This window comes from Trichosurus vulpecula, chromosome 9 (genome assembly GCF_011100635.1).
Source record: "Trichosurus vulpecula isolate mTriVul1 chromosome 9, mTriVul1.pri, whole genome shotgun sequence".
Taxonomy (NCBI): domain Eukaryota; kingdom Metazoa; phylum Chordata; class Mammalia; order Diprotodontia; family Phalangeridae; genus Trichosurus; species Trichosurus vulpecula.
The window spans coordinates 163,878,822-163,893,037 of record NC_050581.1 but is presented as its reverse complement, the minus strand read 5'-3'; the positions used below and the strand labels follow the sequence as shown (position 1 = coordinate 163,893,037).

General features: G+C 40.1%; 1 protein-coding gene across 1 annotated transcript; it reads left to right on the top strand.

Moving 5' to 3' along the window:
- The first annotated feature begins 607 nt into the window (after positions 1-607).
- LOC118832286 (zinc finger protein 420-like) lies at positions 608-12,422 on the top strand. Its single transcript, XM_036739661.1, has 2 exons — positions 608-1,733; positions 11,644-12,422. Exons 1-2 carry the CDS (start codon positions 608-610, stop codon positions 12,420-12,422), a joined length of 1,905 nt encoding a protein of 634 aa, XP_036595556.1.
- The last annotated feature ends 1,794 nt before the right edge of the window (positions 12,423-14,216 follow it).

The window sequence follows — 14,216 nt, the reverse complement described above, 5'->3', positions numbered from 1 at the left end:
GAAAAAGAATTTAAAAATAATGATCATATCCTGGCTCTTTTTGCATCCTGGCATGGTGGTAATGTGACTAAAGATCTTCCTTGCCCATTTCATAGGCTTCAGGTGGAGCTAGTTAAGGAAAGCTTGATTGGGGAGGCTTGTTTGTAGGCAGTAGGTGTTAATCCCCAGTCCCACCCCCTGTTGCTAATTAGGTGTTAACTACCAGGCCCACACCCTTTTACAGATTAGGTGTGAACCCCTCCTGCCCTAAGAAGGGTATATATATCCAAGGGTTAGCCATTGAGCTCAGAGAGAACAGGAAGGGCTGAGAGAGAGGACTGCAAAGATAGAGAGAAGGAGAACTTGAAGAGCCAGAGAGAACTAGGAGGACTAAGAGAGAGAGACTCAGAGGAGGAGAGATAGAGAACTACAAGGGCTTTCAGACCTGCAATTTCTCAGAACTGCAGAAGGAGAGGGCACAGGGAGCCTGGATTCAGAGGGAATGGCCCCTGGGAGTAGATGTGCCCCATCCCAGGAGACAGTGACATTCAAGGATGTGGCTGTGGACTTCTCCCAGGAGGAGTGGGGCCTCTTGAACCATTCTCAGAAGGAGTTATACAAGGAGGTCATGGTGGAAAATGCCCGGAACCTGCTCTCCCTGGGGCTTCCAGCTCCCAGAGAAGAGGCCATCTCCTATTTTGAGCAAAGGGAAGGACCATGGATGCTGGAGCAAGAAGAACTGAGGAGCTGCTGTCCAGAAGGAGAAATCAGACTTGAAGTGAAGAAGACTCCTGCAGACCTAAGCCTTTCTGTGAATGAAACTCAGAAGCAAAGATTCATGGGTGATTTTCCCTGGGACTTCACTTGGAGAAAAATCTGTGCTCTTCATCTGGGAAACCACACTGGGAAGAAAGCTTATGAATGTAATCAATGTGGAAAGACTTTCCAAAGCAGCTCCAGCCTTGTTTATCATCAGAGGATCCACACTGGAGAGAAACCTTATGAATGTAATGAGTGTGGAAAGGGTTTTAGACGGAGGGCCTGTCTTACCAAACATCAGAGAATCCACACTGGAGAGAAACCTTATGAATGTGTTCACTGTGGAAAGGGTTTTAAAGACACTTCCCATCTTACCAACCATCAGAGAATCCACACTGGAGAGAAACCTTATGAATGTAATCTGTGTGGAAAGGGTTTTACACGGAGGGGATCTCTTACCAAACATCAGAGAATCCACACTGGAGAGAAACCATATGAATGTAATCACTGTGGAAAGGCTTTTAGACAGAGGGCCTGTCTTACCAAACATCAGAGAATCCACACAGGAGAGAAACCTTATGAATGTAATCAGTGCGGTAAAGGTTTTAGACGGAGGGACTGTCTTACCAACCATCAGAGAATCCACAGTGGAGAGAAACCTTATGAATGTAATCAGTGTGGAAAGGCTTTTAGACAGACAGCCTGTCTTAACAAACATCAGATAATCCACACTGGGAAGAAACCTTATGAATGTCATCAGTGTGGAAAGGCTTTTACACAGAGGGCCTGTCTTACCAGACATCAGAGAATCCATACTGGAAAGAAACCTTATGAATGTGATCAGTGTGGAAATGGTTTTAGAGAGACATTCCATCTTACCAACCATCAGAGAATCCACACTGGAGAGAAACCGTATGAATGTAATCAGTGTGGAAAGGGTTTTAGAATGCGGGCCTGTCTTACCAAACATCAGAGAATCCACACTGGAGAGAAACCTTAAGAAACACTCTCTAGACCAGCACTCTCTGGTCAAGCCAAGGCTCACCCTGCTCCCAGCAGCGCCTGCTTCTTTGGCACCTTTGGCTCAGGTTCAGCTGCAGTCATTGCTGTTGCTGTTGCTGTTGTTGTTGCTGCCGCTGTGGCTGCCCCTGGCTCTGACAAGTCTCAGTCTCCAAGCTGTGTTCTCTCCTTTTATACAGTTTCAGACTTCCTCAAGCCTTGTCTGAGTGGCCAGAACTTAAATTCCTATGATTGGTTCTGGTCCTAGCGCCTCCCCTTAGGACCCTGGGACCTTCATGCTCATGTCAGCTTAGCACCTAGTATTTAGGGGTTTGGGGCAAGATCTAATCTACCTTCTTAGCTGGCCCCACCTCGAGCCCCACCTTATGCCTATTCAAATGGGCTAGAAGGAACTTCTCAGGTACTGGTTGCCTTAACCAAGGGGAGGAGAGGGAGGAGGAGGGAGGGGGAGGAGGAGGAGGAGGGAGAAATTTTGAAATAAAAACACTTGTGGAACTGAGTACTGTAAACTAAAAATATAAATAAAAATATAAAAATTCTTGAGGATCAAGCCTCTCATTCCAGTCTTTGTAGTAATCATTCACAAATCTGTCTTTCTCAACAAATATCCATTCTGGATCTTCATACGCAGTTGGATCTCATCTGTAGTCACAAGGAATTCTTCCAAACTAACAAACCCATCACCATTTTTGTCACCTTCTTCTAAAGCCTCTTGAATGACAAATTCTGTCATGTAATCAGCCTCTTCAGGATGCTCAAAAGCCATAAATTGGACAAGGCTTGGACCAGGAACTTCGTTCAGATCGCTTTTTCAAACCGTTTCTTGTCCTTTGAATGAAGCTGCCTAAAAGATTCCTCTTCAGCAGGGTCCAGAGCAGTTGTTCTCACCAAAGTCAATCATGGGACATAGGCCTGAATGTTTACCTCATCGAAAACTTACCCAGGCATCGCGGGTTTTTGTGATATTCCACAAACTGTTTCTTCACCTCCTGCTTGTAGTAGTATTTAAAGGACTTCTGCATCCATGTACTGTGTTCTTTTTCAGTAAGGAAACCATCAGAGTCCACATCAATTTTCTTAATCGTCACTTTCAGTCTTTTCTGCTGCTCTTCTGGACTGAGTTTTCCATATTCTTCTGCTTCTGCCTGGCCTCCCCGCAGTGCCTCGAGGTCATAGTCCGTGTGGTGCTGGCCCTGCAGGTAGTGCAGACCATCCCTTTTCCCTACCCACTGTGCTGCATCAGCGCCTGCCCCGGAAGCAGCAGCAGGAGCTGTCCTCCCTGGCCCAGCCTTTGCCACATCCCTCCCGCTGCCCTTGCACAGCAGAGGCTCCTGGGGAGACAGGAGGACTTTAGGGCTGGGAAGAAGCCCTGCTCGCCCGCGCCTCGTTCTCCTTTTATTGTTAAAAATTGCTTTTACATGTAGGTAAAATAAATACTAAATAAAATGAAGTAAAAAGATTTTTATTCAGTGAGTCACTAAACATTTGTATTAAGATAAATAAACAGAAAACACTTATTTTTAACACTTTTTTAATTTAATTTTTAAAATTTTAATTTATTGAATGACCACTCCTCTGGAAATAAAAAGTATGACCATGAAACGATTTCTATGAAATTTAGTGAACATTTCTTAAACTGACTTCCCCATATTTGTGTGTCCCCTCCTGGGTAATTCATGGACATATAACCAGTTGATCTGGAGCCAAATATCTTTTCTTCTTTGTTCTTTTCCCCTTCTGGTGTCATCTGTTTAGTGTTTAGTATTATCCATATGGTCTAGTCTCACATTTAGAAGACTACTCAGAGACCTATAATCCAATGGGAACCTGGATGAAAATACCCTTTATAACAAGCCTCACAAACTTTGTTTCACGCCTTACTTAAAGCCTGGTAGTAAATAATCAATTTTCTCCCACCCAGTAAAATCCGCTTCCATGATACGATAGGAAGAATTTAATTTTAACCAATACAAATAAGAGATAAAAACTTTATGTGTGTTTCACTCTTCAAAAGGATATGCCTATTTTGTCGGGGATAGTGGGCATCACCTACATGAATGAAATACTCAGGGAAATTTCAAAAATCATTCCTTGGCTGGACATAGCTGTGGTAATTGACAAGAGTTTTCATGCCCACTGAACTCATAGAGAGAAATAATAAAGGTAAAAAGGGGTTTACTTTGTACTAGAGAAAATTGAAACCAAACAAGGTTTATTGACATATATAAATTCACATAACCAATTAACAATGGAACTGTGACTAGTCCTCCAGATTCCTGAGTTCATCTCTTATTAGGACAGAAATCAAGTTATGAACTATTGATCTCTACCTCACCGTAAGACTCCCTTATAAGAAAGAGTAAACCCAATAACATGAGTCTCAGTTTTTCTTTTAAAAATGACTGATTTTTAATTTCACTTTAGACATCAAGCAAAGTTAAAATAGAACTACAAATTTATATTTTCAATTAATAACACAACCCAATCCATAAAATTATTTCTTCTTTGGTGACTTTAGCCATCATTATACCATCATCATCATCTCTGTCCATATAGTTCCATTATATGCACATGAATATATTACACACATATCTGCATGTGTACATCATGTGTATGTTTGTGATCAGCTAAGTGACACAGTGATTTGCATGATGGATTTGGTGTCAGAAGACCTGTTTTCAAATTCTGCCCCAAATGTTTCTGGCTAGGTGACTCTTCTATGCCACTTAATTTCTCTCCATTTCAGTTTTCTCTTCTATAAAATTGGGATAACAACACTTAACAGGCAGTATTTTTATGAGGATCGAGTGAGATAAGATATTTTGAGAACCCTGAAAACCTTACAGAAAAGTATGCTAGTTATCATCATCATCAGTAATTATATAGAAGAATGACAGAGGGAAGAAGTGGAGAGAGACTGTGTGATATATGCTATTCTGTTCTACTGGTTTGACGTTTTGTGCTTTGAAGTACTTGAGACAGATGTTTTTCTTTAATCTTTTCTTCTATTTGTCAATTTTGATTACATGATAACATTTCATTGAGGCAGCATGGTACAGTGGATAACGACCCAACTTCCTAACAAAGCAGACCTGGATTCAGGTTCTGACACTAACATGTACTGTCTGCCCCATTTTGAGCTAGTTACTTAAAGTTTTTCAGCAACAGTTCCCCCTCCAAGACTACAAGTTGAAGAGAAAGTCGTGACTTGCATTGGTAGAGAAAGTTTCCTTCTACTAATAAACACAATAAAATATATTTTAATAAACATATTTTTTGTTAGATGGCTCCTCTCCATTTATCCAATATTTTACCACTTGTCAAAGATATACATTATTTATGTATTTTCATTTAAAGTAATGCTGCTTTAAGTACTTTAGCATATTTCTCACTGTCATTTTTTGTATAAAATTCTTAGGTTATATTCCTAATTGTGGGGTTCCTGTTTCAGCGGTATTTTAGTATCATTATTTTGGTAATTCTTCCAAAGTCCTTCCAGCTTGAAATTCTAAAACCGTATGCCAATATCTGTTCATCTACAACTTCAACCAAATTTTCTTACTTTTCCTTTTTCAAACAAATTCTGGGTATGTGAAATACCCTATGGACCCCAAGTGTACTCTTGAATCCAGCATTTTCCCTAGATCTCTCCTATGCATGGAATTATCTTCTTCCTCTTGCCTACCACCTTGCTCTACTACCTTCATCCAAATCCTAGCTAAAAATCTCACCTTTTAAAGTAAGACATTTTCAAATCTTATTGATTTTGGTGCTTTTACTCTGTTAATTATTTCCAATGTATTCCATACATAACTTTATCTGTACCTAATTGTTTACATGTTGTTTCCCCCATTAGATTGTGAGCTCCTCAAAAATGGGGATTGTATTTTATCTTTCTTCACATCCCCAGTGTTCATAAGAGTGGTTGGTATAGTAGGCACTTAATAAATGTTTACTGAATAAATTTTTTAGTTCATTTTTATTTATTATTTTATTTTTCCCATTTACATGCCTAAACATTTTTTTAGAAAGATGAGGCATTTCCTTTTTAATCAGTTAAAAGCACAAAACGTTCTGGACAATGTTAAATTCCACACAACATAATGCTATAGATTTATATATTAAATATAATTACCGTCTATACATATGCAAAAATACAGTGTTCTATTTCCTAAAATAAGCCCTCTATAGAAACCAGTTTAAAAATTAGGCAGAAACTCAGCTCATTAATATGTGAAATACAAGTCTTTTAGTTAGTTCCTTCGAGGATTTAACACAAACATTAAACCTAAACATTGTCCATTTTCCTTCCATTTCAAAATTATTATTAAAATCTACATAAAACTAAACAAATATTACTGGTACCTCGGCCACTTATTACTTAGATAACAATATTCAAGCATGATTTAAATCCTCCATTTTATTCAAGTGTGGTAATGCAATTTAAAGGCCCCATCTATGTAAGTATTGTATTAGGGAATATTTAGAGGCAGTTTAACTTTTTCATTTGGCAAAATGTTAATTTTATTTCTTAAATACATTTAAAAAACTCACATATGATTGTTTTCACTTTGTTTTTCTGCTAAAAGACCAAGATTATAATCTATGATGTTTGAGTGTAGTGAAACTTAGAATGGAAATCATAAAATCAACCTCATATCCCCAAAGTCAAGCTGCTAACAGATGACAAAGTTGCCAGTACTGCAGACACACCAGAGGGAGAGCAATTGTAATGAGCTTCCAAACATCTTTGTGGTAGAAATGTTCATCATGGAGCTGCTGGCCACAGTCAGTAGCTCCACTAGGAAGAAACAAGTCCTGATTTTCAATGATTTGTACCTCCAAAAGTGTCTCATCATGATTCAAACCATTTCTTCAATTAGATGAAGAGCTTCTTCTTGGTGCAATACTCTGGTTATTGGGTACTACCCCAACATAAAATTTCCTACTATAGCAATCTACTCTTTGAGAAACCCAAAGAGTCCAGCTTCTGGGTTGAGAATGCAATATTTCACAAAAACTGCTGGGAAAACTAGAAAATAGTATGTCAGAACTGGGTATTGACGAATATCTTATACGATATACCAAAAGAAATTCAAAATAGGTTCACTGTTTAGATAAAAAGGCTGATTCTATAAGCAATTTGCGAGAGAAAGGAAGAGTAAACTTGTCACATTTATGGAGAAGGGACGAATTTATGAACAAACAAGAGGCAGAGAGCATTACAAAGTGCAAAATGGATAATTATGATTACATTAAATTGAAAAGTTTTGTACAAAGAAAGGGAATGTAAAAAAGATTAGGGGGTTAGCAGAAAATTGGGAAAAAAATTTTACAAGAAGTATCTCAGATAAAAGCCTAACTTCTAAAATATACAGGGAACTGAGGCAAACTTCAAAGAACACAATTCATTCCCCATTGAGAAATGGTCAAAGGATATGAACAGGAAATTTTCAGAGGAAGAAATTAAAGACATCTATAGGCATTTGAAAATATGCTCTAAATCACTATTGATTAGAGAATGCATATCAAAACAACTCTTAGGTACCACATCTTTCCTGTCAGATTGGCTAACATGACAAAACAGGAAAATAATAAAGGCTGGAGAATATATGGGGAAAGAGGAACACTGTTACATTGTTGGTGGAGTTGTGAACTGATTCAGCCATTCTGGAGAGCAATTGGGAACTATATTCAACGGGCTATAAAAATGTGAATGTCCTTTGACAAAGTAATAAAACTCCTAGAGCTACATCCTAAAGAGATCACACAAGTGGGAAAGGGACCTGCATGTGCAAAAATATTTCTAGCAGCTCTTTTTGTGGTGGCAAAGAATTGGAAATCAAGGGGAAATTCATCAATTGGGGAATGAGTAAGCAAGTTGTGGTATATGAATGTAATGGAATAGTATTGTGTTCTAAGAAATGAGAAGCAGGTGGACTTAATAATAAGAGGCAAAGACTTATGTAATCTGATGCTGAGTGAGGGGAACAGGAGCAGGAGAACATTATACACGATTACAGATACATGGTATCTGTGGTGACTAACTCTAAGAGACTTGGCTTTTCTCAGTAATACAATGTTCAAAGATAGCTCCAAAAGACACATGATGGACTGCAGAAACCATAAAACAATGGAAGGAAGCAGGCCTTCAGCACAGGAAAGCCTGGATGGTCACTGGGAAGGGTCTATCACAGGGAGCTGGAAGTGGAGCACAGCACAGCCCAGAGTGGACCACTCTAGGGCCAACCAGACTGGGAGCTGATCAAACAGGCAGTAGAACCCTGAATCATTGAAATGTGGCAGTTACCACACTTCTCAACCCACTAACAACACAAAAGACAACAGAAAACATTAGTGGGAAAAACTGCTGCAAAGGAGTGAAAGGACTGCATGCTAGGCTCCAGCTGCAGGGATAAAGAAGTGGGGCAGCTCTGGGGCTGCTTCGAGACCTCCAGCTGCAGTTGCTCCTGGCACCAGGCCCATTTGAAGGGAGGAATTAAGCAGCAGATTAGAGTGAGCTCAGAGCTTGCTTGGATCTGAGTCCAGGTCTAGGTTGGAGGTTCTTGGGTTACGAGGAGCCCTGGTGTGGCAGAGCTTGCTGTGTAGAAGTAGCTCTGAAAACAGCAGCACAGCCCCTAAAGCTTGGGACAAAATACTCTTCACGTTAAAAGGAATCATATCTTGACAAAAAGCTCAAGGGTCAAGTAGTTTGCTAGGAACATGAACAGGCAGTGAAAATGGACTCAGATTCAGACTCAGACTTGGATTCTTTTTTTGGTAGCAAAGAATACCAAAACATACAGCCAGAATATGTCAACAAAGTCAAAGAGCCTAAATCAAAAGCCTGCAAGCAAAACATGAACTGGTCTTAGGCCATGGAAGAGCTCAAAAAAGGTTTGGAAAAGCAAGTTAGAGAAGTAGAGGAAAAATTGGGAAGAGAAATGAGAGTGATGAAAGAAATCATGAAAAACAATTCAAAGACTTGCTAATGGAGAACCAAAAAATACTGAAGAAAATACTGAAGAAAAGAATACCTTAAAAAAGAGACTAACTCCATGTCAAAAGAGTTCCAAAATGCCAATGAGGAGAAGAATTCCTTGAAAGAAAGAATTAGCCAAATGGAAAAGGAGGTCCAAAAGACTGCTGAAGGATATACTTCCTTAAAAATTAGATTGGAATAAGTGGAAACAAGTGACTTCATGAGAAATCAAGATATCATAAAACAGAAGAAAAGGAATGTAAAATGAAAGACAATGTGAAATAAATCATTGGAAAAGCCACTGACCTGGAAAATAGATCCAGGAGAGAAAACTTAAAAATTATTGGACTACCTGAAAGCCATGATCAAAAAAAGAGCCCAGATCTCATCTTTCAAGAAGTTATCAAGGAGAACTGCCGTGATATTCTAGAAGCAGAGGGTAAATTAAATATTGAAAGAATCCACATATCACCACCTCAAATAGATCCCCAAAAGAAACCTACTAGGAATATTGTCGTCAAATTCCAGAGTTCCCAGATCAAGGTGAAAATACTGCAAGCAGCCAGAAAGAAACAATTTGAGTATTGTGGAAACACAATCGGGATAATCCAAGATCTAGTAGCTTCTATGTTAAGGGATCAAATGGCTTAGAATACAATATTCCGGAGGTCAATGGAGCTAGTATTAAAACCAAGAATCACCTACCCAGCAAAACTGAGTATCATGCTCCAAGGCAAAATATGGATTTTCAATAAAATAGAGGACTTTCAAGCTTTCTCAGTGCAAAGACCAGAGCTGAATAGAAAATTTGACTGTCAAACACAAGAATCAAGAGAAGAATGAAAAGGTAAACAAGAAAGAGAAACCATAACAGACTTACTGAAGTCAAATTGTTTTGCTTACATTCCTACGTGGAAAGATGATGTGTATGATTCATGAGACATCAGTGTTAAGGTAGCTGAAGGGAACATATTATATGTGTATGTCTATATATATATATATATATATATGTATCTATACATATGTGTGTGTGTGTATGTGCATATATATATATATATATATATATATATATATATATGTACAGAGAGAGAGAGAGAGAGAGAGAGAGAGAGAGAGAGGGCACAGGGTGACCTGAAAATGAAGGGATGATATGTAAAAAAAATAAAATTAAGGGATGAGAGAGGAATATATTGAGAGAAGGAGAAGGGAAGAGATAGAATGAGGTAAATTATCTCACATAAAAGTTGCAAGAAAAAGCAGTTCATCAGACAGGAAGAAGGGGCAGGTGAGGGGGAATGAGTGACTCTTGCTCTCATCAGGTCTGATTTGAGCAAGGAATAACATCCACATTCAAATGGATATCTTACCCCACAGGAAAGTAGGGTGAAAGGGATAAGTAGCGGAGTGGGATGTTAGAAGGGAGGACAGATGGGGGAGTAGGTAATCAAAAACAAAAACTTTTGAAAAGAGACAGGGTCAAGGGAGAAAATTGAATAAATGGGGACAGGACAGGAGGGAGAGTAAAATACTTAATCTTTCACAACAGGACTATTTATGGGAGTGTTTTGCATAATGATATTGTGTGGCCCATGTTGAATTACTTGCCTTTTTAGAGAGAGTGGGTTGGGGGAGAAGAGGGGAGAGAATATGGAACTCAAAGTTTTAAAGGAGATGCTCAAAAAAAAGTTGTTTTTGCATGCAACTGCGCAATAAGATATACAGGTAATGGCACAGAGAAATCTATCTTGGCTACAAGAAAGCAAGGGGAAAAGGGATGGGGGTGGAGAGGGAGTGGGATGATAGAACGGAGGGCTGACTAGGGAAGGGGGCAATCAGAATATATGAAATCTTGGAGTTGGGGGGAGGGTAGAAATGGGGAGAAAATGTGTAACTGAAAATCTTGTGGAAATCAATGCTGAAAACTAAAATATAGCAAATAAAATAATTTGTAAAATGCAGGTAATATTAATAAAATGATTAAGCTACCGAGAAAAAGAATTTTAAAATAAAGATCATATCCTGGCTCTTTTTGCATCCTGGCATAGTGTTAATGTGACTAAAGATCTTCCCTGCCCATTTCAAAGGCTTCAGGTGGAGCTAGTCAAGGAAAGCTTGATTAGGGGAGGCTTGTTTGTAGGCAAGCCCACACACTTTTGCTCAGTAGGTGTTAATCCCCCGTACCATCCCCTTTTGCTAGTTAGGTGTTAACTACCAGACCCAAACCCTTTTACAGATTAGGTGTGAACCACTCCTGCCCTAAGAAGGGTATATATATCCAAGGGTTAGCCATTGAGCTCAGAGAGAACAGGAAGGGCTGAGAGAGAAGACTGCAAAGATAGAGAGAAGGAGAACTTGAAGAGCCAGAGAGAACTAGGAAGACTAAGACAGAGAGACTCAGAGAAGGAGAGATAGAGAACTACAAGGGCTTTCAGACCTGCAATTTCTCAGAACTGCAGAAGGAGAGGGCACAGGGAGCCTGGATTCAGAGGGAATGGCCCCTGGGAATAGATGTGCCCCAGCCCAGGAGACAGTGACATTCAAGGATGTGGCTGTGGATTTCACCCTGGTGGAGTGGGGCCTCTTGGACCATTCTCAGAAGAAGATATACAAGGAGGTCATGGTGGAAAATGCCCGGAACCTGCTCTCCCTGGGGCTTCCAGCTCCCAGAGAAGAGGCCATCTCCTATTTTGAGCAAAGGGAAGGACCATGGATGCTGGAGCAAGAAGAACTGAGGAGCTGCTATCCAGAAGGAGAAATCAGACTTGAAGTGAAGAAGACTCCTGCAGACCTAAGCCTTTCTGTGAAAGAACCTCAGGAGCAAAGATTCATGGGTGATGGTCCCTGGGACTTCACTTGGAGAAAAATCTGTGCTCTTCATCTGGGAAACCACACTGGGAAGAAAGCTTATGAATGTAATCAATGTGGAAAGACTTTCCAAAGCAGCTCCAGCCTTGTTTATCATCAGAGGATCCACACTGGAGAGAAACCTTATGAATGTAATGAGTGTGGAAAGGGTTTTAGACGGAGGGCCTGTCTTACCAAACATCAGAGAATCCACACTGGAGAGAAACCTTATGAATGTAGTCAGTGTGGAAAGGGTTTTAGACTGAGGGCCTTTCTTATGGAACATCAGAGAATCCACGCTGGAAAGAAACCTTATGAATGTAATCAGTGTGGAAAGGGTTTTAGAAAGACATCCCATCTTACGAACCATCAGAGAATCCATACTGGAGAGAAACCGTATGAATGTAATCAGTGTGGAAAGCATTTTAGAGTGAGGGCCTGTCTTACCAAACATCAGAGAATTCATGCTGGAAAGAAACCTTATGAATGTAATCAGTGTGGAAAGGGTTTTAGACAGACATCTCATCTTACCAACCATCAGAGAGTCCACACTGGTGAGAAACCTTATGAATGTAATCAGTGTGGAAAGGCTTTCAGACTGAGGACCTGTCTTACAAAACATCAGAGAATCCACACTGGAGAGAAACCTTATGAATGTAATCAGTGTGGAAAGGGTTTTAGACAGACATCTGATCTTACCAACCATCAGAGAATCCACACTGGTGAGAAACCATATGAATGTAATCAGTGTGGAAAGGGTTTTAGACTGAGGGCCTATCTTACCAAACATCAGAGAATTCACACTGGAGAGAAAGCTTTTGTGGTGTTAATGGAATAGGAAAATCTTTCCCATCCATTAGTAGGCCTATGTGACCTGTTTTGAGTCTGAGTCGCATGAGCCTGTGGTGGTAGGAGTTTGCCAAACAAGTGGAGCAGGAAGAGTGGGTGGGGTACAGCTGGGAGACAGAGCAGTCAGAGATGGGAGGAAGAGAGAAGGTCCTTTTGCCTAAGGGAGGTTGTTTCTGGGGAGGCCTGATGGAGGGAAGACTTTGAATGGCAGTGCTCCCTGCATTGGTGATGTGTACCAACTTGATTGTTACTATAGTGGATTTGGCTTTCTGGTATCTGAATAAATATCTTGCTTTCCTCTCTAAAAAAAGAAAAAGACTTATGATGGAAAAAGCTATGCACATCCAGATTGAAAGAATTACGGAGTCTGAATGCAGATTGAAGCAAACTAATTGCTCTCTCTTTTTTTCTCCTTTCTTGGTTTTGTTTTTTCTTTCTCATGGCTCATTCCATTGATTATAATTCTTCTTTACAACTTGACTATTGTGGAAATAAGTTTGATGTGAAGGTACATGTAAAACGTATACCAGATTGTATGCTCTTTTTTGGGGCTGAGGGGATATATTATGAAGGCAGAATTCATGATTTCAAAGAAAATCATGTATATGCCTGAATAGATCAGAACCACAGGATATAAGGAATTCTCTAAGTGGAAGGCAGAAGAATTAAAGCATTTATTGAAACATTTATTATTTATTATTATTTTTCTTTATTATTTATTAAAGCATTTATTCACAAACCAGTGTCCCCAATTCAATATCCTGGCGCAAAGCTTCCAGGCCCAATAAGTCTGCCTCACAAGAGTATCCAGTAGGTTACAGAAAAGCCTGATGACATGATGACATTAAACCACATCACATTCGTGCTTCCCCCACTGGCCTCCAGCCCTTGCTCAGCACTCTCTGGTCCAGCCAAGGGTCACCCTGCTCCCAGCAGTGCCTGCTTCTTTGGCACCTTTGGCTCAGGTTCAGCTGCAGTCATTGCTGTTGTTGTCGATGTTGTTGTCGCTGCCAGGGTGGCTGCCCCTGGCTCTGACAAGTCTCAGTCTCCAAGCTGTGTTCTCTCCTTTTATACAGCTTCAGACTTCCTCAAGCCTTGTCTGAGTGGCCAGAACTTAAATTCCTATGATTGGTTCTGGTCCTAGCACCTCCCCTTAGGACCCTGGGACCTTCATGCCCATGTCAGCTTAGCACCTAGTATTTAGGGGTTTGGGGCAAGATCTAATCTACCTTCTTAGCTGGCCCCACCTCGAGCCCCACCTTAAGCCTATTCAAATAGGCTAGAAAGCTTCTCAGGTACTGATTGCCTTAACCAGGGAGAGGAGAGGGAGGAGAGGGAGGGGGAGGAAGGTGAGGAGGGAGAAATTTTGGAATAAAAACACTTGTGGAACTGAGTATTGTAAACTTAAAAAATAAATAAAATATAAAAGTTCCTCAGGATCAAGCCTCTCATCCTGGTCTTTGTCGTAATCATTCACAAATCTGTCTTTCTATTCTGGATCTTCATACACAGTTGGATCTCTGTAGTCACCGAGGAATTCTTCCAAACTAACAAACCCATCACCATTTTTGTCACCTTCTTCTAAAGCCTCTTGAATGACAAATTCTGTCATGTAATCAACCTCTTCAGGATGCTCAAAAGCCATAAATTGGACAAGGCTTGGACCAGGAACTTCGTTCAGAATCGCTTTTTCAAACCATTTCTTGTCCTTTGAATGAACCTGCCTAAAAGATTCCTCTTCAGCAGGGTCCAGAGCAGTTGTTCTCACCAAAGTCAATCATGT